General features: G+C 35.5%; 3 protein-coding genes across 4 annotated transcripts; 1 reads left to right on the top strand and 2 right to left on the bottom strand.

Moving 5' to 3' along the window:
• Positions 1-390: 390 nt before the first annotated feature.
• Positions 391-9,268, bottom strand: PCNP (PEST proteolytic signal containing nuclear protein). Its single transcript, XM_081950758.1, has 5 exons — positions 9,116-9,268; positions 3,835-4,055; positions 2,819-2,893; positions 2,042-2,097; positions 391-1,650 (listed from the first exon to the last, which is right to left on the bottom strand). Exons 1-5 carry the CDS (start codon positions 9,168-9,170, stop codon positions 1,524-1,526), a joined length of 534 nt encoding a protein of 177 aa, XP_081806884.1. The 5' UTR covers positions 9,171-9,268; the 3' UTR covers positions 391-1,523.
• A 4,820-nt stretch (positions 9,269-14,088) lies between these two features.
• TRMT10C (tRNA methyltransferase 10C, mitochondrial RNase P subunit) lies at positions 14,089-19,217 on the bottom strand. 2 transcript variants are annotated; one of them, XM_081950214.1, is made up of 3 exons: positions 18,945-19,074; positions 17,007-17,067; positions 14,099-15,872 (listed from the first exon to the last, which is right to left on the bottom strand). In XM_081950214.1, exon 3 carries the CDS (start codon positions 15,826-15,828, stop codon positions 14,578-14,580), a length of 1,251 nt encoding a protein of 416 aa, XP_081806340.1. In that variant the 5' UTR covers positions 15,829-15,872; positions 17,007-17,067; positions 18,945-19,074; the 3' UTR covers positions 14,099-14,577. The 2 variants fall into 2 exon arrangements, with proteins under 2 accessions (XP_081806339.1, XP_081806340.1); XM_081950213.1 differs by lacking the exon at positions 17,007-17,067 and having other exon boundaries at positions 14,089-15,872; positions 18,945-19,217.
• On the top strand, positions 19,097-21,780 carry TXNL4B (thioredoxin like 4B). The gene is made up of 3 exons (XM_081950218.1): positions 19,097-19,349; positions 19,955-20,106; positions 21,128-21,780. Exons 1-3 carry the CDS (start codon positions 19,218-19,220, stop codon positions 21,291-21,293), a joined length of 450 nt encoding a protein of 149 aa, XP_081806344.1. The 5' UTR covers positions 19,097-19,217; the 3' UTR covers positions 21,294-21,780.
• The last annotated feature ends 1,485 nt before the right edge of the window (positions 21,781-23,265 follow it).

Below are 23,265 nucleotides of genomic sequence, written 5' to 3'. Positions count from 1 at the left end.
TCATTTTGAAAGCTGCATCCATTATATTTTGCCATTACCGGTGGTTTTCCAAACAATGCTTCTAATTTTCTATGTCTATTTAATAGCTACATCTTTGCATTCAGCTGGTGACATCTTAGAAGGATGTTTTTAATTTCCTAAGACTAAACAAAGATACAAACAAACGGGAAGTTGGAAATATTCAAGCATAAATGGTGTCATTTTCCAGACCATGGTTTTAATGAAACAGTGATCCTATTGAAGCTTTGTAATGAGCGAAGGCCCCCAATCCAACTGGAGCTTCTGGCTCCAGATGCTGACCTATATACATATTCTGCAAAGGGACATAGCAGACAAGCCTTGGGTCAAACTATGCTACGCAAACCTTGAAAGCTACACCAACCAGAAATATGGTGTTCTCTTTTTTATTTAAGAAATTAGAACGTTCTAAAAAAATGAGAAAAAGATATTTTCTTGAAGAAATGAAGTCTGAACAAGAAAAGCTAAAGGGTGTGTGTGTTTGCATCTGCTTAAATATGAATGCAAAATAAACCACAAAAACAAACAAACCCAAACCATGATTCTCTGTCTTCAAAGTAGAGTTCACTTTTGCTACCAAAGTTCTAGCACAATATATCATCAAAATATGGAAAAAAAATTGCAAATTTCTGCATTTTAGTAAACAATTTAATATGTGCTAATTTAAATATGTGTAATTCTTACTCCTATAGGATTATTTTTAAAAAGACCCTGGCATTTAAAACATGACAAAGCATAGTCTCCTTCTGAAAATTCCTTTTTCTTTGACAGCCTATCAATCAATCTACTTCAAACTGACAAACATTGACAAGCACTGGTCAAGACTCAAGAGTTGAAATGTTAAAAAATACTGATTTACCTTTGTTATGAATGTTTGTAATAATTTCCTAATATGTATATACATGCAAGACCCATTTCTTAAGGGGGAAACAGGCTACAGAAGGATTACACAATGTTCGAGAACAGGATTATACTAATAGTCTACCACAGTCAAAAATCTTAGATTGAAATGTAGTAAAGTTATTTTGCAATAGTTTATTTTACAGAATTATGTGGATTAAAACAGTCTAGCAAGACTTGATGTACTGAACCTCTATAAAAGTAGCCTAAAGAAATAAACAACAAAAACCTATCACAGAACAGGATCTGGATTTTTTTTAATACAGCAGCATTTAACTTAAAACTAATTAAAGACAGAGTGATTTTTCTATCTTCATATAAGAATAATTGTAAAAAGAAAATTTCTTTAAAAATGTACTACTTCCAATGCCTTTATTTTCCATAACCTTGTGAAATTAAATGCATGAAGCTACAAAATTAGCAATTGCTTTGAAATTTGTATACAAAACATAAGTTACCTCTACTTTTAAACTCATTTTTGTTGTTGTACCACGACGAACTTTTAAAAGTGGCACCCAAAATAGCTGTATACCATTCTAAAAAAGGGCACTATTCCTTTAATATTGTACTCTCCCATTTCCCAACACCCAGATTAAAATAGACAACTAGTCATCCTGTTCACGAACATTTCCAAGATGAGATTTCATATTACGTTCCCATAACTTCTGGTTGTCAGAAAACCCGTGCTTTCCTTTGTTGAAAGAATTTGGTCCTGCTGAAGTTGGAGTATCCCTGTAAACAAACAAAATCAATTGGTTCACCTTTACTAATTTAGTACTTTATTTAAAAATATTTAAAGAGCTTCTATTATAAAGTGAGAATGCCATATCTATATGCAGCTGGCAGCAGTATGTTTATAATCCTGAAATCCAAAACTATTGTATTTGGACACATTTTCTTATGGCAGAAGATAAATACAATAAAAATATTTTCAACTGCTGAAAGCTAAAAAGGATAAACCAGAAACATGGTATGTATAAATTCCAAATTATAATCCCCGATACATTTGGAAATAACTCTAGAAGAGCTACTTAAAGTTTAGCTTCAACACACAGCCAATATACTAATATAATGAATATTGTTCTACCATTTTCCAACAATGTTACTATGAAAGACATGTTACCTTCCAATGTTTTTCATACGCATTTTAGCTTCTGGAGGCATCTCTTCAGGTTCACTCTAAGTAAAAATAAAACATGAACACAATTATTTTGTTTATAGTATAGATGGGATTGTTTTTGAAGGGCCCATTTGTTATTTTGTGCTGATCTTGAATGTCAGCCCCCAGCATATAAATCAATCATACATTTTATTACATTCAATTTAATAATTTATTGTTAAAAATCTCATCCAATCTAAAGTTTGTAGTTTAAATTTTTTTATTAACTTTAGAAAGACACAATACAGCTCTTGCAGCTAAAGCAGCCTACTACCCCTATTCTACACAACATACAGAGATATGTGGCAATTCAGATTCAAAGGCAAAAAGATGCTTTGCACTGCTAAATCTGCACTTCTCTAAAAGCCTTTAAACCTAAACATATTTTCGTCAGGATTAGCAACTATGTGATTGTGTTTATTTACTATATTCTTATAATTAAATGTGTATGTGACTCAACTTTTAACTACTCTAAGCAGTACATAAATTTTTAAAAAACTCAGAAAAATATAATACAATAATAAAAACAAAGAACATAAGATGGCAAAACATGGGCAAGAACAAAAAGCAGACCTGCACTACCCAGGAGGGCTCTTCAATTACCCTCACCAAAGCCTAGGTATTCAAAGTCTACAAAACCACCAGCAGGGTTTGTTTGTTTGTTTTATTAGATTTGGGTACGTATTTAACGCTATAGATCTGTAATACATTCACATTCCTGCACATTTCTCAGTTACTTACATCTTCATCTTCATTGAATACTGCTGCTACAGAGAGTGTTTTTGGAGCTAAAGTTGGAGTAGGTTCTTTAGGTTTCTGAAAGAGGCAAAGAAAAAAATTATTGATGCAAGAAATCAATACAATAGAAATTAGTAATTAAAAGCATGCTACAAATCTTAAGTAAACCAAATTACTAAACACAAACTGACATTTTACTTGAACTGTACCTTTCTCTACCCCATATTACATGGAAAATTGTTTCTAAATCAAGACAATTCAATTTATATACGGTACAACTAAAACTCTTATTCTTGTAACTTTTAACAGGGTGAAAGGGTGCATCATAGGCAATAATTTTTGAACCAAGATTTACCTCAAATGGATTAACATACAAAATGTGTCCAATACCCAGGACCCATGACTCCCACAGAATTGAAATTTGGCAAATCTTATGGAATATTTTATGCTATAAATATCATAAAAGAGTTTTGTGACATAATGCAAAATGTCATAAAACATTTTCTGTGCTGATGTTTGAATGTGCTATACAGGTTTTGTTTTGCTACTGCCTTCTTCCGGCTATGAGAGTGTGACTGGCAAAAGGTCATCTATCTGACTTCATGCTTAAGACAGCACTAGAACTCATGGCTTCCCGGTTTCTAACCGGTGCCTTAACCAATACACCACATTGGCTCTCTAAACTACTAATTATATTCCTTTAAATGAATTCATATATCTTTAATGAAGGCTAATTAGTATTTATTTTTGTCAGTATATAATATTGCTAAGTTATGCACTCACCACCATACTACAGCAAACACTAGAATAGAAATTATCAATATCTTCACATTCCCAGCAAATTCCATGTTCCGTAAATCTTATAATTGTTCATAAAACAAGGCAATAAAAACCATCTATAATTCACAAGGCTCAATTAAGATAAAATCAACATTTTAAGACTATTTTTAATGTCAAAACAATATTTATTCATTCAAATACTAAACATTACCAATTCAAAACATTTTCTAACCACTTACAGTTGCTCCAAGTTTGATGGATATTGTAGGTGGTTTCTTTGAAAGCTGAGAGGCAATGGCAAACCCAAACTTGGACATTTTGGCAGGAGCAGGCTTTGTTGAGAAGTCTTCAGCATCTTCATCAGCTGCACGTTTTTCCACACTACGACTCGAGCTTTCCCCTCCATTACTGGAAGAAACAGTCTTAGTTTTCACAGGTTTTTCTGCCTCTTCTTCAGGTCCTGGTGAAGTCGAAACAACTTACCAAGATGAGCTATTTTTACTGAGTGGACTGATGGGAGCAGCAACCTCATAAAGCAGTGTTATTCAGAGGCGACTTTTGCACTTACAGTGTCAGCACCTCCACAACTGTTTATACAGAGCACACTGTAAGGACATAGACATATAGTGAAGGGAGCTCCTATCACTCGGCTAATGCAGAATAAAAATAATTAAATTATATAAGTAAATATATTTTAAAAATCATGCATCTGCATGACATCCCTACAAAAATTGGGAGAGTTATTTCAAATCAAGACAGAATAAACCCATGGAAATAATTAAAATATATAATCTTTAAAATATACATTTATACTGTCTTGAATTACAGAAAGATAAAAAGATAGTAAAACTGAAAATTCTAAAATTTAAACCACAAATATTTATGCCACAATATAATTCTTAGAACTAGAAATCGTCACAAAGCTTATAGTTGGTTTATTGCAGCAAAAAAACAAAGTTTGCTGGTAGCTAGGTGAAATTTAGTAATGTGGGATTTTATTTAGCTGGGTTTTAAACACTGTAGTTGTTGTTGACTGGAGTTTAAGTGATTCCCCAAAAACTAAGCAAAGCTGGAATGGATACTGTTGGCAAGGAAGGGCACAAGGGCATTCTAGAGTATAGACTACACTATGAAGCTGAAATAACATTCTGAAATAAAGTAGTAAAAATTATGTTGATACTGGTGGCAAGAAAACAATATGGCATTATGAATTAAGTTCTACACATTTCCTTTTATCAACCAGAATTTGCCCAAGATTTGCATGCACTCCAAACAAACTAATCATTTTTGTTCATCTGGATAACTGCTGCTACTAAGTTTTGAATTTTTTTCCTGTTTGTATTCCTTGAAATATACAGTGCATTCAGAAAGTATTCAGATCCCCTTCCCTTTTGTCAATTTTGTTATGCTGCATCCAGTTTCTACAGTTGTTGAAATTCATTTTTTTCCTCATTAATCTATACTCAGTATCCCATAATGACGAAATGAAAAAAGAATTTTAGAAATGTGTGTAAATTTATTTTAAAAAACATTGAAATCTCGCATTGGCATAAGTATTCAGACCTTTCACTCAGTACTTTATTAAAGCACCTTTGGCAGCAATTTTATTCTCAAATCTGTTTGGGTATGATGCAACAAGCATTACACTTCTGGATTGCTTGCAAATCCTCTCAAGCTCAGTCAGGTTGGATGGCGACCATCGGTTGACAGCCATTTTCAGGTCCCTCCAGAGATGTTCAAGAGGATTCAAATAGGGTTCTGGCTGAGCCACTTTAGGACATTCACAGAGTTGCCCCTAAGTCACTTCTATGTTGTCTTAGCTGTGTGCTTAGGATCGTTGTCTTGTTGGAAAGTGAACCTTTGGCCCAGTCTGAGATCCTGAGCACTATGGAATAGGTTTCATTGAGGATATCCATGTACTTTGCTCTATTTGGCTTTCCCTCAACCCTGACCAGTTTCCCAGTCCCTGCTTCTGAAAACACACCCACAGCATGATTCTGACACTACCATGCTTCACTGTTGGGATGGTATTGGGCAGGTGATGAGCGGTGCCTGGTTTTCTCCAGTCATAATGTTTAGAATAGAGGCAAAAGAGTTACATTTTGGTTTTATCAGACCAGAGAATCTTGTTCCTCACAGTCTGAGAATCCTTCAAGTGCTTTTTTGCAAGCTCCAAACTTTCATATGTTTGCACTGAGGAGAAACTTTCATTTAGTCACTCTGCCATAAAGCCCAGATCAGTGGAGGGCTGCAGTGATGGTTGTCCATCTAGAACTATGTCCCATTTCCAAACAGGATCTCTGGGACTCAGTCAGAGTGACCATCAGGTTCTTGATTATCTCTCTTACTAAGATCCTTCTCCCGATTGCTCAGTCTTACCAGGTGACTAGCTCTTGGAAGAGTCCTGTGCCAAACGTCTTCCATTTGAGAATTACAGAGGCCATTGTGCTCTTAGGGACCTTCAGTACAGCAGAAATTTTATTGTAGCCTTCCCCAGATCTGTGCTTTGTAATAATTCCATCTCTGAGCTCTGCAGGCAGTTCCTTTGACCTCATCGCTTTTGCTATGCTACAGTATGCATTGTCAGGCCTTCTATAGAGAGGTGTGTGCCTTTCCAAATCATGTCCAATCAATTTAAATTACCACAGGTTGACTCCAATCAAGGTGTAGCAACATGTCAGCAATTATCAAAAGAAACTGGAGGATCTGAGCTAAATTTAAGTGCAAAGAGTTTGAATACTTATGCCAATGTGATTTTTTTTCTTTCTCTTTTTACTAAATTTACAGACATTTCTAAAATTCGGTTTTCACTTCATTGAGTGTAGACTAATGAGAAAAAATGAATTTCAACAACTGTAGAATCAGGCTGCAGCATAACAAAATTGACAAAAGCTAAGGGAGTCTGAATACTCTCTGAATGCACTGTAGGTAATTTGTTGCCCTTAGGGCAGTGATGGTAAACCTTTTTGTAAAGGCATGCCAAAATTGTGTGTGCGCTTGCCAGCTTGTGCGGCCACACCCACAATTCAATGTGCCCTGCCCACCTGTGCATGTGACCCCCGCCCACCTGCGCATCTACGCATGACACCTCTACATGGGGGGGGGGGTTCGCCCTGCCCAGGCTCTGGAAGTTTTTCTGAAGCATGGGGAGGGCGAAAACGGCCTCCTCCAGTCCTCTGGAAGACTGAAAATCAGCTGAGCTGACAGCTCGCGTGCCGGCAAATATGGCTCCGAGTGCCACCTGTGGCACGCGTGCCATAGGTTCGTCATCACGGCCTTAGGGATTTGGCTTCTATTGAAACTTCTAGGATATGATATGCCCATATGACTAAGCACAATACTGTTGTTCTATAGGCTCACTTCAATATTCTGTTTGTCCTTTACTCATCTGAGTTTATGAACATCTCTCTGTTCTCTGGGGACTACTAATTTGGAATTATGCCTATCAGTTCATCATGCTATGCATTGCTAGCCAATCCAAACAGCATTGATATTTATGCTGGATCTGCAGAAGGTCACAAATTCTTAGGAGTACTAAGTGTAAGACTGCTGGGGTCCAATTCCAATTAAGCATTGGAATTAAGCATTTTTGCTGAATATTTAGTGTTATATGTAGGTCAACATTAAGTAGTATTGGAGGGAAAGCTACAAACTGAATGAAGTTATGATTTGAAAATGTACCTTCTTCTGAATTCCATAAGGATTATATTTCAACCTATCTTATGATTCTCTCCTCCATAGAAATCAGGGATTCCTCCTGACTCTTAAGAGTCTATAGCTGAAGCTCCTAAGATTGAGGCTATGTATGTCTCATAGATCCTTCAGCCCCTTTGTCCCTTTTTGATGTCACTATTATTGTTTTCTATCTTTCTCTTATATCCCTCATTTTTAGATCTATTAGGTATTTTATTCTTCATTTATCACATAAATATGAGATTCACAAGTCTACAGAGGGTGCAAAGAGAAGCTTTAATCTGATAGACTTCTGGAATTAAAGTAACTGCTCTCCTTTCTTATCACCTGACCAGGAGCAACTTCAGTTCTCCATTAGCTGGTTTGGGATTGTCTATAACTGTGCTTTCTGACTACTGCTTTTGAAGGGACAGATAGACTGCCTGGGAATGCCATGTTCTGTGTGAATAGAAAGGACATAATGAGGATTTGTACGTTGTCAAATCCTAGGAGCTAAACTGAAGGATACTGGGTTTTGCAGTACATAGTGGAATGGGTTGAGTATTGGTAGAGGAATGAGTTCACAACTCTTATTCCTCTACCAACACTCACCCCCAGTATCTTTTAGTTTTCCCAGCATCATTTTGTCAACAGAGTAGAGGGAGAGCCAACTAGTAATCCTCATTTTAAATTTGACAGGGTGTTGGGTGTTGCTATGCTGCTTTTCCAACCTCTAAGACTAGTCTACCTTCTACTTTTTCTCTGGAAAATGTAGATTATCCTTTCAGTTCCATTATTCTTGTATTTCCAAGTTGATGCAAAAGTCTGGAACAGTGCAACTTGAATAAACATTTGAGGAGCTGATTTTGAGCAAGTAGTAAGTTGTTATAGAAGCTTGCTCTAGAAACCAAACTATTTGCACTTATTGTTATTAGCATGAATCAAATGGATTCATCTATGCATCCCTTAGTTCTACCACAGAATTACAGGATTGAGATAGATCAGTGAAAACGAAACATTATAACACTACATAATGATATGCTCCAGTATATTCTTTCTCTAGCATGTTATTTATATGTAGTATAACATGTACATGTTATGTACATATAACATAAGACCAGCAAACACGTATCTTTACAGATCAGGCATAGCTATTATAGATGTCGTAGTTCAACACATCTTAAATCACTACATTCAAAAAAGGTTCTTCTTGAAGGAAATAAATCATTATGCATCTGATTTATATATAGTCTAGTTAGTATTTATATATGTTATGAGACTAATGCCCAGATCCACTGAATTCCTGTGGGGCCATTTTACGGACCTTTTATCTCATAATAACTATAAAAGAATGCTGATCACATTCAGTTTATTGCTAGAGCGAGTAACTTGCACCAACAACTGCATTCTGAAGTTGCTGAAAAGAGCAATTATCCGCGCCAATCTTCATCTGCAACGCTGGTGGACGAGGGTGACGGCCGGATAGTCTTCCGATCGCGCAATACATGCAAGGCGCTACTTAGCCTACCCAGGTACCAGCTAGCCTGTTCTACAGGGGTCTGGGCGAAACGTGCACTAAACCCTGCGGGGCTCTGACATGGACTAGATCCACACAAACTGCCCGGAGATTAGGTCACGAGCTCCTTCGTGGAAAAGTCCGAGCTCAAATGAAAAGCCGAGGAACGGGCATTATACGAGAGCCAGGCTGCGCACGGACTCTGGAGAAAGAGGGGGAAAAGACAACTATCCTTCGACCTACGAGAATTTTCACGTCTTAATTTAAAACCTTGGCTGAGGGGGGGTGGGGGGAACGGTTGCGGAAGAGGAATTTGAGCGCAGTATGTTTACCTCCGTCAAGCCGCGGCCGCTTCAGCTTCACATCACCTCCTTTCTCGTCCGCCATTTTTTTTCTCCTCCTCCCTCCCTCCCTGCCCCTCCGCTACTGCGCCGTGAGTATGCGCAGTAGATGACTCCTCTCGCGATCCATCCGGGAAAGTCCGGGGGGGGGAGGGGCGCTGCTTAAAAAGAGCTTCTTTTCCTAAAGCTGAGCTGGTTGTTCTTAGGGCTTTCCCCGCTCCTATTACTTTCCTTTGGAAAACCCGCAGTTTCCAGTTGTCAAGGCGGCCGTTAAAGAGCTGCGGCAAACATTTGATTTGCGCGACGGTCCTTTTGATTGGACACGACGTCACCGTATAGCTGCTATCTCAAGCACAGACAGACAAGGTTCAAGAAATGTATTACGGTATTTGCAATTAGCGTCGAAAAAAGTCGGAAAAGAACTGTAGTACTACAAACCTGATATTGCTGATCAAACTGTTTAAATATCCCTTTAAAAAATTCACGGCCCATGACTTCCATGGAATTGAAACTTGGCAAATGTTATAAAACATTTTATGACGTACCCATTATAAAACATTTTGACATTAAAGACAAAGGAGAAACAGAGTATAATTTAATATGGGATGTATGGTGTAATGGGTTAGATAATAGATGCAAAGATTAGAAAAGTAAGGAGGAAAGACGATTAACAAGCCAGAAATAAATATAGGTACAAGGCTAGATAGAAGAATTCTTACTGTAAATAATACTATGCCCAGACTGTATAAAAGTATAAATTAAAATATACAGTACAATAAACAAGAGAGCTATGTTAGAACTATGGAAATAATAGATATAAATACAATACTGTATGAATATATATGTATGAATAAGAGATTGGAACGAGGAGATATAATATGTATATTGTATATTGTAAAAATGATGCAAAGCTGAAACTGTGATGAAAAATGCAGAAAAATGTACAATAAAAATATTTTAAAAATAACACATTGTGACATTATAAGTCATAAAATATTTTCTGTGATCAGATTTCCTGATGCTTGACTATGCTGTACACTTCAACATGGGCTGTTTTAAAGCAAAGGAATCTCTGAACATGCTGTTCTGTTGAAAGCAAGACATTAAACGTTCTGTCATTATTGAATCTGGCAAGGTGAAGATGACCCAATCAACCATGGGTTGAGTGTAAAATATCAATTTGCAAGCTTTTGAAGTATGAATTACTGGATTTGTAGCACAAAGTCAGCAGCTATAACTATTTTACTTCAGCAAACAATGCATCTGGTCAAAAACCAAAGAAGGGCAAAGGCACAGTTTCAATTGATGTCATAGAAAGTTATGATTCTGTGTGGCCAAGCTTTAGTTTCACTTGAGCATTGTATACAGGTAGTCAACAGTTCATTCAGTGACTGTTCAAAGTTACAAAAAAATATATGACATGATCGTTTTTCACACTTATGACCATTGTAGCATCCCCATGGTTATGTGATCAAAATTCAGACGCTTGGCAACTGATTCATATTTATGACAGTTGCAGTGACCTGGAGTCATGTGACTACCTTTTGCGACCTTCTGACAAGCAAAGTCCATGGGGAAACCAGATTCACTTAATAATCGTTACTAATTTAACAACTGTGGCAAGAGATGTCGTAAAATGAGGCAAAATTCACTTAACAAATATCTCATTTAAGAACAGAAATTTTGGAGTCAATTGTCGGCGTAAGTTGAGGACTATCTGTATATAGATCTTTTGTTTCATCTTGAGATTTTTGGTATTTTCATTAATACATTTTTTTTATTTTATAGGGTAAAATCAAAAATTAGTACAAAAAAAATTGAATACAGGGATGACCACATAGTTAGACTGCTTTAAAAATGCCAAAGAATATAGTACCCATTTCTAGAAAATGAAATTGCTTGAAGTCTACAATACCTACAATTTAGACTCTGATGGCAGAATTCTCACATTATTATTATTTTGGTTCAATGCACAATTAGCCAGCTGTTCAGACTGGATTTGTCTACCTGTCGAGTCCTTTCCAAGAACCTGGAATAGGCAGTGATATGTCCTTGTATATCTCACTGTACATTGTTATTGTAAACTGATATGTCACTGTTGACACATGGGGCACTGCCATGACGTGGTTATGGGGCTTATGTCCTCTGAGGAAAATAAGAGCCATACCAGAGGTTCAACCATACTGGATGGGTCTCATCAGGAGTCAAAAAAAGTGTGGCGAAACGTAAATTACAAAAATTTGTACCAGCTCACTTGTTGTGCAGGTTAACAAGGACCGTGCTAGATGTTGGAATTCTTGGGCATCTGATGAAAAATAGGCGACAGGATTCAGTCCTGCAGCTGCAGAACTATTGGAAGGAAAGGAGGGAAAGGGAACGAAATACCCATCACAAATATCCCACGATTGAAAACAAAGAAATAATGATCTGTTATTACAGATCAAGTTCAACAAGAAGATATTTGAAATGAATGCACCAATTCTAGAAAGAGCAACATCCAGAATCAGAAATAAGAGAACAGAGGGTAGCAGATCAATGATTCGTATTTATAATACGAAATAATAATTCACAGAAGCAGAATTGGAAGAACTGAAAAAAGTCTACACAGGGCAGAGAAATCAAAGCTGTGCTGGAAATAATTTAGACTGTTGCAGTAAACAAGGGAGAGTTAGTATTAAAGGAATCCAGCAGAGATATAGAACTGTATTCATTTGGAAACCAGGTAACCCTCAGCCTCAGAAAACAAATCCCTCTAAATAAAGTAGATGATTAAAAAACTTTAGCATCTGGAATAGCGCAAAAACATCAGAATAAGGTTCCCTGCATTGAGGTTTGTTCCAAAGAAACAGCTGGTACAAGAATTAAAAGATGCCAACACTGCAATACCAAACATAAGCACCAGCTCACTGCAAGAAACAAACCAACTAATGTACACCATAGCTGCAGTTATAAATATAAACCTGGGATGCAAGAACAAAGAAGAAAAAAATCCCAAAGCCACCAAAATGAAAGATTTGATTTGATTTGATTTGATTAAATTTATAAACCGCACCCTCTCCCCGAAGGGACTCGGGGTGGTGTACAATCAAAAGTTAAAAACACCATATACATATACTCTATTTACACTAGAAAATAAGATCAGCAAGCTGAGATCAGATGCAAGCTAGAACAGATGAAAGAAAATAAGCTGAAGAACAAGACCAAAGAATACCTAATCAAGAAATACCACTTAGAAACAAAGATGAAGGAAGCACTGGAAATAATAAAGCAAACAGCTGTAGCCAAGATCAGCAAATACTAAGTTCAAATTGCAAATTATAGGCAAAATCTCCAATTTCAATCAGAGAATCAAAAGAAATACAAGAATGTAGCTTGGTTAAAGGAGATGGAAAAAAGAAAAATGTTATTATTAATCAAGCAACTGCCTATCTCCTCATAGAGGAGCTCTGGGTAGGATAAAAACAGTAACATTCTGAGACAATTCAAATGTCACTACGTTATTTTGTTTGTCTACTTGAGCCTCTATTATGAGTTATACTGTAGAGAAGTTTTTCTTATCTGACAATGATTTATTGCGCATGCTTAACACGTTTCTTAATACATCACACATTCCAGAGACTTTTGATCTTCTGTTCGTCTGCCAAGGTGGGCGACAATTGCTCTTGCCAAAATGTAACAATTAGATAGATTTGTTTTATTTTTATATTAAAGTTTGTTTTTAATTAGAACATGTTATCAGGTTTTTGTTTCTTATCTGAGATATGCTTCAAGGAGGGCTGGCGATCCATACCTCGATCGAGGGGGAAGGGAAACTTTCCATTCCTTCTTATCGAATATTATAGGTCACTTATTTTAAAATGTATGGGGCTCATTCTACTTCAGGTTGACTCTTAAGCTAAGTGATGGACATGTTCATTAAATGAATTTGTCACTGAACTCTTCTATAATTTTTTACTTTCCATTTTCACCTCAGTCCCTGTATTTCTCAATAAATCTCTACTCAACTATTACGCATGACCTGATTTTTTGTGTGATTAGCCCAGGCCAGGTACATATTGCCACAATAAGGCCAGTAAAGGAATAAAATTCTGAGCACATCAGAATACTAGATATTCAAATTTCAACAATTAACATTAAACTAATCACACAGGTACAAAAAATAAATAGGTAACATATAGGTAACATCAGTATGTGTACAACTTGTATTTCTAACTTTTTAAGATTCTGTATTCCATGTAATGTGAACAATTTAGCCAAATAATACACATCATAAATTTGCTTATATTACATATGAATAAAAGTTAATTATCATGTTTATAGCATTGGCATATGTTTTTAGCAACAGCCATTAAAAAGCTAAAACATATTCCTGCTTGTGAATGTATTTTCACTGGATAAAAGGAATCAATTTTCCACACTATTGGCACCTTTCTCCCAATATGCACTGCCAGGGCCGCTGCACATGAAACATGGCACGTTCTACCAGCTCCTGCTTTTTTTCTGATATTCTTCACATCTTCCTTTCCCTCAGCTGCAGTGAGGCACTGTGGTGACCTGTAAATATGAACATATGTTGGGCCAAATATAGATGATCCCAAACTGGTGGTTTTATGCAGAGATTGCTCCACTTGTAGAATGTTTTGCTCCTCTCCCTTTTTATCTCTGGTGATTACAGAAACATCAAAAGAAGCTTAACTATTGTAAATGGGAAGCTGGGATGGAATATCCACAATGTTGCTCTATTTTAAACATTATTAATATTTTTGCACTGTATGCTTGATGTGTTTAAAACTGCGGCAAATCACCTTTTACTTTTAGATCATTTGATCAAAAGACAAGGTAAATAGAATTATAAAATAGTTAGATCAAAAACATTTAAAACATGTTTTAGTTAGTAGCCCTTTATATTTAACAACTCTAACTTTTTAAATAATACCGTAACAGTTGAAACAATTGAGTACTCAAATTTTTTCTTCTAAAATAAAAAGATCAACCACACAATTCACTTTTTTTAATAGTTACATTCCTTACATAGTATTAATTCCTGCATAAAATCAGAACATTTACAGTAATTTGAGCTCCTTGTTTAGCAAAATTCACAGTAACCACATATTCCTCTCTTATCAAAATTGGGAAACTACATTTACATAACTTTGTTGTATGATGCAATGCAACGGGAAGCAGAGAAAAAGTGTATACAATATTACATTGGAGTTAGTGACAGACACACATTAACAATTACTGTTATTGTCTTTAAGCTGACAGAACATGTTTTTCAGCCCCATTGTGTATTACAGAGGTTTTCTCAGCAGTCAGAAGTGATGCTTCCTATATATTTACAGAGTCCTCCTGTACTAAAACTACGTTATTAAGTCTGTAGAAGTTGAAAAGTTTCTGTGGAACAATGTTATTTTACATGAAATTTATACTAGTCATAACTGGTGATTTACATACTATTCTTCCCACAATCCATTCCACAAACGTTTTTTGGCGAGCTCCTCTACCAATAGCTTTTTTTTAAAGTTTTGATCAGATATTTTTCTATTCTTTTGTTTATGAATAAACTGTTGCAAAGATGGATCTAAAAAACCTTCGTGTTTTCTTTTTGGAACAAACTCTAGAGCTTCCTTCCAATTTCCAGTATTTTTCAGAGTTAATAAGATCATTATCATTTGATCCAGAGTAAGAACTTTGGCTCCAGTTTTCCAATTAAAGTATCTTTCTAGAGGAAGCTGTGCTGTTGCCAACTTCAAGCGCTTTGCACGAGCAAGAGAGACTCCCTTCCTTATTGTCTTATCAACTAGGGAACCAATTATATAGATTTTATTATGGTCAAATGTTTCCATTACAGTGGGAGAATCAGCAGTTAAGTAGACAATCTGCTCCCTTGGAAATAATTCAACATAGGACTTTTCTGTTACTGTCACAAACAAATTGTCCCATGTATCTCCATAACGCTTGAGGAATTCTTTGTGGTAAGGCCCATCTTCTTTAAAATTACAGTAATATAAATGGAATGGTTCTACAGCTTTACGATTTGCGCCTTCACATTCCATCATCTGTTTCACTGTATTCTGCAATTCTCTCTCTGACATATCATTGTAATCCATGTCAAATATCAGAGGCTGGCCAAAACTCATAGCCTGAGCAGCTTTCCAATTGTACGTAACATCCATTGAGGAATCCCAAATGGCTCGAAACAATTTACTTTTTGGTATTAGCTCTTCATTTTTCATTGTTTTTCTAAGTTCCTCCCTTTCTTCCTGTTGTTTTTTCCTTTTTTCTTTATCAGCATTCTTTCTCATTTCTTTTGAAAACAAAAAGGCCAAATACCTATTTCTTGAACTAACAGAAGGATATTCAATCAACCTCTTTAACTGTTCTTCAGTAATATTTTCTGGAGCAGGTTTACCTAAACGCCTAGACATGTCAATGTATTCCTTAATAGCTGCTATATTAGGCTCTTCTTCAGGCGATGTTTTTTCAAATGCTTCTTTTTCTAAGCCAGAAAGCACAACCGATTTCCATTCATCTAGATCTATGTTCTCATTAGCATTTTTTGAAATATTTTTGTTCAAATAAATCATCCTCAGTGTTCCACATGTATTGATTTTGCTGGGCACTGTTAAAAATAACCCATATTTTGTCATTTTTGGTGCAATCAAATTGAAGGCAGATCTTCTAATCAAATTCAATAAATGCATGTTGAAAAAGATCAGAATTGAGAGTTGTGATGTCCAATAGATACCTGCAGTCACACATATATAGAAAAGAGAATATATTTTAGAAAAACAAACCTGAAATTGCTCATTATAATTATTATAAACATCAGTAACACAAACTGATTTTATTTATTGCATTTTTATTCTATCCAAATCTTATGATTCTGAATAGGTTGCAAAATAATGCAGTTCAGCTATTTTCAAGAGCTGAAAATAAAAGTATTTAGATCAGAGAAAAGGAATTTTAGCCTTTTTGTGATTTCAATCGTATTTTGGAAAAGCTCAGGTTCCTACTGACCAAAGCAGTGATGCAAAGTAGACAGAACTGCCAAGCCTACTTTTTAAAAAGTACATATATGTATATTAAGAGTATTTTAAAGCTCATGGCATATTTTTAAATAATATATATTATGCATGTATGGAAATTAAGAGTATTTTAAAGCTCAGGGCCCATTTTTTTGTATTTTTCCTCTCAAAATGGCAAAAAAAGCTACAATGTGCTTGGTTCAGAAAATACTCTAGAAAATGTAGCCAAGGGACTCAGGAGTCATGGAATACTAGAATTCCTAGTTTTCTGTTAATTTAAAGAATGTGGAAGACAAAGGAAGAAATGAATGAAAGGTAGATTATTAGTCGGACTATTACGTGAAAAAAGAGTCATCTCACAATAGAATGAATGAAAAGTGCATGTAAGGAAAATTACACGGAAGCTTCTAGAAACAAAGACAAAAAACTATGTTAAAGAGTAAGGCACATGCATATGGAGTTACATTAAAAAGTAGTATTAAAAAGATGCTTAGTATAATAATTAAAGTAAAAGAAGCTGTCAATAAAAAAGGAAATATAAAAATGATTGCTGCAAAACTATGAAAACTGATTTTGATGTGAATAATGTCTTAAGATGCATATGGAGTTTGCTTATGGGGTGCTGCATGAGTTGTTTAATATATAGGATTTGTTACAAGAAATGAATATTGAAATAAACTATGTAAATGTATGCTTCAGGAAATTTTGCTGTATGGCAGTAAGAGCTGGGAATGTCAGGAGAAATGAAAAAGTAATGAAAAAGTAAAGTGAATGAAGAACAAATGGAGGTACTTATATACTATAAAACATAGCGATACAGGTATGGTAAAATATATTTTATAAAATTATATTACCTTTTATTTTTTAAATATTTGGTCACTTGATATATTTGTATAGTAACACAACTCTGAAGTTCTAGAGAAGAAAAACAGTTTTTAGAAACTTAAAAATTAGTTTTTGCTTGATTTCGCTTAAAGCATTAACATTTATTTTGACTCTCACATCTTCTAGGCCAGGGGTGTTAAACTGGTGGCCTGCGGGCCAGGTGCGTCATGCGCAGGCCACGCCTACCACAGCTTTGTTAATGGGGAAAATGTTGCAAAATGTCATGTGACAGCAACATGACGCAATGAGTTTGATACCCATGTTCTAGGCATTTATTTTGCTATGGGCAGATATATATAATTGGGTATCATCAGCATAAGGATGATATCTCATCCTATGGCAATAGATGAGCTGTAGGGGCCAGTAGTGGCATCTCTTCCCCAATCATCGCCAACTGGAATCAATCCTGGAGAAAAGCCAAATTAGAACATAAATACTTTTGTTTCCACATGGAAACCGCTTCTAAACTCCATGCTTGATGTGGAAAAGAATGAAACTTTGATTTTGAGTTTCACAGATTTACTGATAAACTTTTGTAGAAATGACTGGTTCATACTATTATGGTAAAACAAAAAGTTGTGATTTGTTAATGCCTTATTCTACTGCAAGAGATAGAGTTGTAAGTTAATGTTTCTGTTTCTTTTTCTTTCTCTACCCTTCCTCACTTTTCTTTCCTCTGTCCCTTTCCCCTTCCCCGTCCTCTTATTTGCTTTTGTATTTTGTATTTTATACTTTATAACCTAATAAAAATGTATTTGACTGAGAAAGAGGCCAAATTAGCACATCATGTAGCCCTCCCCCAACTCTCTGAGTCAATCCAGGATACCTTGGTCAATGGTATCAAAAGAGAAGTCAAGCAGAGCAAGGATGGATGCACAATTGTCATCTCATCCTTGTCAGAGATCATTCAAACGGGCAAAAATGTTGTTTCTGTCTGAAATCCTGACTGAAAAGTAGGTGATATTTTCTATTTTTTCCTTCTTTCTGCACTTTTTATTTATTTTCTTTTTTTTAGTTTTTAATTTCAATTGTAATGTTCAATAAAAGTATTATTTTTAAAAAATGAGGTCACATACAGAAAAAAGGCTTATGCCAGAAAGTTCCCTTCCCAAAACATGGAAGCTAATGAAACCATTGACAAAACATAATGGAAAACAGACAATGAGCTTCTTATACTACTTTTCTCCTTACTATGAAGCAAACCCAGAGAGATTTAATTTTTTTTTAGCTATGTGTACAAAAATATGGTTTTAATTTTAGAATTGTAATATATCCTCCTGTACAAACATGAAATCCACACCTATTATTTATTACTGAGAAATGGCCACCTCCCAGCAGGTCTATTACAGTAAACTGCATTATTTTCAGTGAGATACTCATTATAGACTCATTTGGTCTCACCAGAACTATTGGTGACTACACTAGGACACAATTCTCTTGGCAATAATATCTGTTTGCTACATTTTCTTCTCTGTTTTCACTATTATCTTAGTGCAGATATGTCAGGTGGTTTCTAATCTAAATACTAAAGCTTCACTGCTGTGGTTTTCCGAGAACAGTTAAGGCTGGCTAGCTGTGGCATAAGAAGACATCACATTGAATTCAATGGAATTCAGAGAGACAAACCCAAGTTTCACTGTAAGTATGCCTAATTAGGGTGAGAAATAATACAATGTGTTTCTTCATTCTTTTTTTTTCCTATCTCATTGATAAACGCGGCAACATTTAAAACAGGCATCACCTCCTTCCCAGGAGGTGAAGAGAATTTCAAAGGGGGAGCAGCAGTTTTAATTTTGCAAAACCAAATCTATTATAGTTGAGAGTCCAGTTTCTTAGGTGACGAAATGGACTGAGGTTTCACGTTGCTTTAATAAACAATCTTACTTTCTAATATCTGGTATACTTACCAAAGTGCACATCTAACCATGCCGACCCGCTCCGGAATAGGTCCGTCCCTAAATATATCCCGTCGGACACCCTAGAACTAAGACTCCGACGGATAGTTCCGTCAGCGAGAACAAGTTCTGTAACGGTAGTTGGCATTGATTGGAGAAGGTCCTTGTCATTCACTGGGCCTCATTAATAGTTTCCTCCCCCCCGCCCCCGCCCCCCAGCAAAAACAAGTTTACCGTGTTTGCTGTCGCGGAAGCAGTGCTAACCCTCCTGTCTTGTCAGCCGGTATGAGTTTCTTGTTGCCTCAGTTAAATAGCAAAAAGGAGGTGGATGAGGCGATTAAAACCGTGGCGGAGAAAGTCCTGGTTCTTCGCTTTGGTAGAGATGAAGATCATGTCTGCCTGCAACTGGATAACATTGTAAGCCGGCATTTGCTTTTTATTTATTTGCAGTCCCCGAATTTAAGCCGCGTGTATCGCCAAACATCTGCCGATCCTAAAATAAAGGAGAATATTTGTAGCTCAATTGTTTTCTTGCAGAATTTTTAATTTACCTAAACTTGACTAGAGAAGCACTGATGATGTTACCTACTATGGGTAATGAAACGTCTGCAAGAAAACAACTAAGCTCGGAGAACACCCGATCCTAAAATATTTTCATGTGGTGCTACAGGAGGTCAGACAGATTTCCTGAGCTGGCATATTTCATAGTGAACGAAAGTGTCATCTATATTTATCAGACACACACGTGATGCTAGCAGAATCTGCAGCAAGGCCTCTTTTAATCATTTAAATGGATGGATTGTTTAGTAGTATTCTTGTTATCCTTGCTATCGAAACTACAATTATTGCTGGTGTATTTTGAAAAGTACATCTAATTATAATCCAACTTTTATGTCTTTTCAATCACAAAGGATCTCAGTAAATTGAAGTTTAAATTATTCTGTTTTTCACTGCTGTTATTGAAAGCCTTGACTCCTTTCTTCATGCATCCAGTGTAACACATAACTTTGGTCTCTTGACAGCTTGCAAAAACATTTCATGATTTGAGTAAGATGGCTGCAATTTATTTAGTGAACGTGAATAAGGTTCCAGTGTACACCCAGTATTTTGATATTAGTTATATTCCATCAACTGTCTTCTTTTTCAATGGGCAACACATAAAAGTGGATTATGGGTAAGTTGGTTTGCATGTAGCCTAAGTGTGATCATGTTTGTTGGTATTAATTTTATTATTCTGTGACTTAGTCTGCTTATTATGCAGAGCCATTATATACTTGATTTTGGTTTGAATTCCTGTGATTTAATTAGGTCACAATATGCCAAGGCAAAATCAAACAAGAATGCAGGAAGCCAAGAAGTATTTTCTGTGATACTTTTTTCCTATTAATTAGGATAAGTAGGATTTGTATGCAGAATATGTAAGTGAGTTGAATGTTACAGAGATGGGTTGGCATGACTTATACCACACAAGGCTTATGGGGATGGAAAGTTGGTGAAATAGCTAAATGAAGTTCATTAAGAGTTGCCAAATATTTAATAATTTTAACTTCTATCATAGTAATTGTGGCAGCTTCTGTTTAGTTAGAAACATACAGTTCAACTAGGGGTGTCTAAATTTCTGCGTGCAGTTGTATTCAGCAAATTATGCATTGGACAGTGCATAATTGACTGACAGATTGTTTATTATATTTATAAATGGTATCAATCCATAAAAGTGTTAAGAAATGAATGCTGAAGACTTTATGGATTTTAGTTTTCCAAGTTAGATTTTGAAAATGAAGTCCTATTACAAATGATAAAACATTACTGGGCATAATGAATCTATATGTAAATAGTTCTATCATAAAACACAGTTGTGGTTAATTTTATATTGTGAAGCACATCTTATAAATTCACTTTATATCAGAAATAGGAATTGCTCTGTCATTGGTTTCTAGCCATAATGTCTAAATTGAAACTCCTGGTCATAGGTCCTGAAGCTATAAGTTTCATTATCCATTTATGACAATTGTTGAGAAATACACTGGAGTGGATGAACTTTTAATTTGATCTTGGACGATTATATACAATGCTAACATATATTTGTAAAAGTGAGGCGCTTGGTAGATTCAGATTTTGAACTACTTGTATTTTTGAATTTCAGCTTTAACATTGTTGTTTAAAAGTGGCTTTGTATTATTTTTTTTCCTAAACAGATCACCAGATCATACCAAATTTGTGGGAAGTTTCAAAACAAAACAAGACTTCATAGATTTGATTGAAGTGATCTATCGTGGAGCGATGCGTGGAAAACTCATTGTACGAAGCCCAATTGATCAGAAGAATATTCCCAAGTATGAACTTCTCTACAAAGACATTTAAATGCCCTTTCTGGAAATAAATGGAAGTTGGAATGGGCACACTGATTAAGGCTTACTTGAACATGTGTCCCAACTAAGCCAGCAAAAACAAGTAATCTTAATCTTTGCATGATCATATTGGTCAACATCAAAACAGACAGATTTTCTGTTATTATTTTCCTTAAAGTTATGTACGTCAACAAGTTGCTGACTTTCTATTATTAGCTTATAGCCTATATCTTAACAATTTGTTAAATAAAGGTACCTGCTCTAAAGCAAACAAGTAAAATCCTTGAACTATAAACAAAAATAGAAACTTTTTTACACAAGATTGAAAGACAAAAAAATCATTTTATTGATGAACATTAAATAAATTACAAATAAATCACGACTTAGCATGTGTGAACCCAGTTGGAAATCACTCGTTTGTTTTCCCTTTTCTTTTTGACCTAGAGATAGTTGTATTTAATTATATTATTTAATAAAATAATGTATGTAATTGCTGTAAATATTTTTGCCTTTGTCCTGCCTGTCCTAATAAGTTTTCGCTCTAAAATTATTTTTATCAGCCAGAATTTGGAGCCCATGAAAGACATGTAATGCTAAAATCTTTGACTTTTAAAGATGGAATCATGCCATGGATGCAGCTGCCAGTAGGTAGTCTGCCTCCTGTCCACCCCCAAACTTACTACCTGAGTTCTTTGGGGGATCTATTTAATGTCTGGTTTCATGGTTTTAAGCAGATTGATTATATGATGGTTGAGGGAGGAATAGCAGAGTTGTTCCATAAAGTAGGAGCAATAATTCTAGTTGTGAGGAACAGAACTGATTGTAAGATAGAGAACAATTTAACTGGATAATTTAATCTTTATTCTCTTTAGGTGCAGGTCATTTTAGGGCAAAAATAACATTATTTATGATTTGATTATGGTGGATAAAATTGAGACTTGGCTGGGAGAAAAGGTGAATTCTATCTTCTTTTTCTATTGTGAAGTGGATTCTGGAATGTTGGGAGAGCAGATTGTAGCTATGTTTCCTAAAAATAGATAGGTAATTTTTACCAGGATGCCTGGAGAGATCTTTTTTTTTTTTTGAAAAAAGTTTTATTGGTTTTTTTAAAACATTTATAGGGAAAAGGGTAAATGGAATGGTTACAGATTTTGGCAGTAGCAAGTGTGACAGAGGCCCCCTCCCTCCAATCTCATAGGTTACATCCATATATCAAGCATTAGTCCATAGTCATAAAAGATCAGCATATTAATTCTAGAAAAAAAAAATTTTTTTTCAGTCAGCTTATATTGTTATAATATATAATCTAGATATAATTTCATTATTACTTTCGGTTTGTTTATAACATTGTGGCTTTCTTATTCATTTTTGTGATCTGAGCTTTCTTGGTATTGCCCCTTCTCCCCCTGCTGGCAGAGCTCCGGCCCCTCCCGTGTCCTGTGTGACCATTGTGGTATCTTCTGTTTTTTCTAGGTTCGCTTTGTTTTTTTCCATAAAGGCCTGTGCCTCTATGGGTGTGTTAATTCTAATTCTTTTCTCCTCCCAGAATATCAGCATACCTTCAGGCATCAACCATCTAAACCACACCCCCTTCTGGTATAATTTATTCGCCAATTGCGAATAATTTTTCCTTTTCTCCCTAATTTTTTTGGGAATCTGTTTTAGAATGGTTATCTCCCTATCATGGTATGTAAGTGTTTGCCCCCTTTGCACACCCAGAATTTCATCTCTTGTGCTTTTCCTAAGGAATCTAATATGAACCTCCCTGGGCACATTGTGTGTTCTGGCATATACTGAGTTCACTCTATAAGCCAGATCTATCTCCCATTCCATCTGTTGTTTATCTTTGTGTATGTATTCAGCTAAAATATTAGTCATTATGTCCCTTATATTTTCCCCATCTGTTTCTATTACATTTTGGAATCTAAGATAGAAGGACATTCTCTCAAAATCTGTTTTCATTTGTTGGGTATCAAGTTCTTTGT

The sequence above is a fragment of the Natrix helvetica genome, assembly GCF_964273705.1.
Source record: "Natrix helvetica genome assembly, chromosome: 4".
NCBI lineage: Eukaryota > Metazoa > Chordata > Lepidosauria > Squamata > Natricidae > Natrix > Natrix helvetica.
The sequence above is the reverse complement of the archived record's forward strand: the minus strand, read 5'-3'. Positions and strand labels throughout refer to the sequence as shown.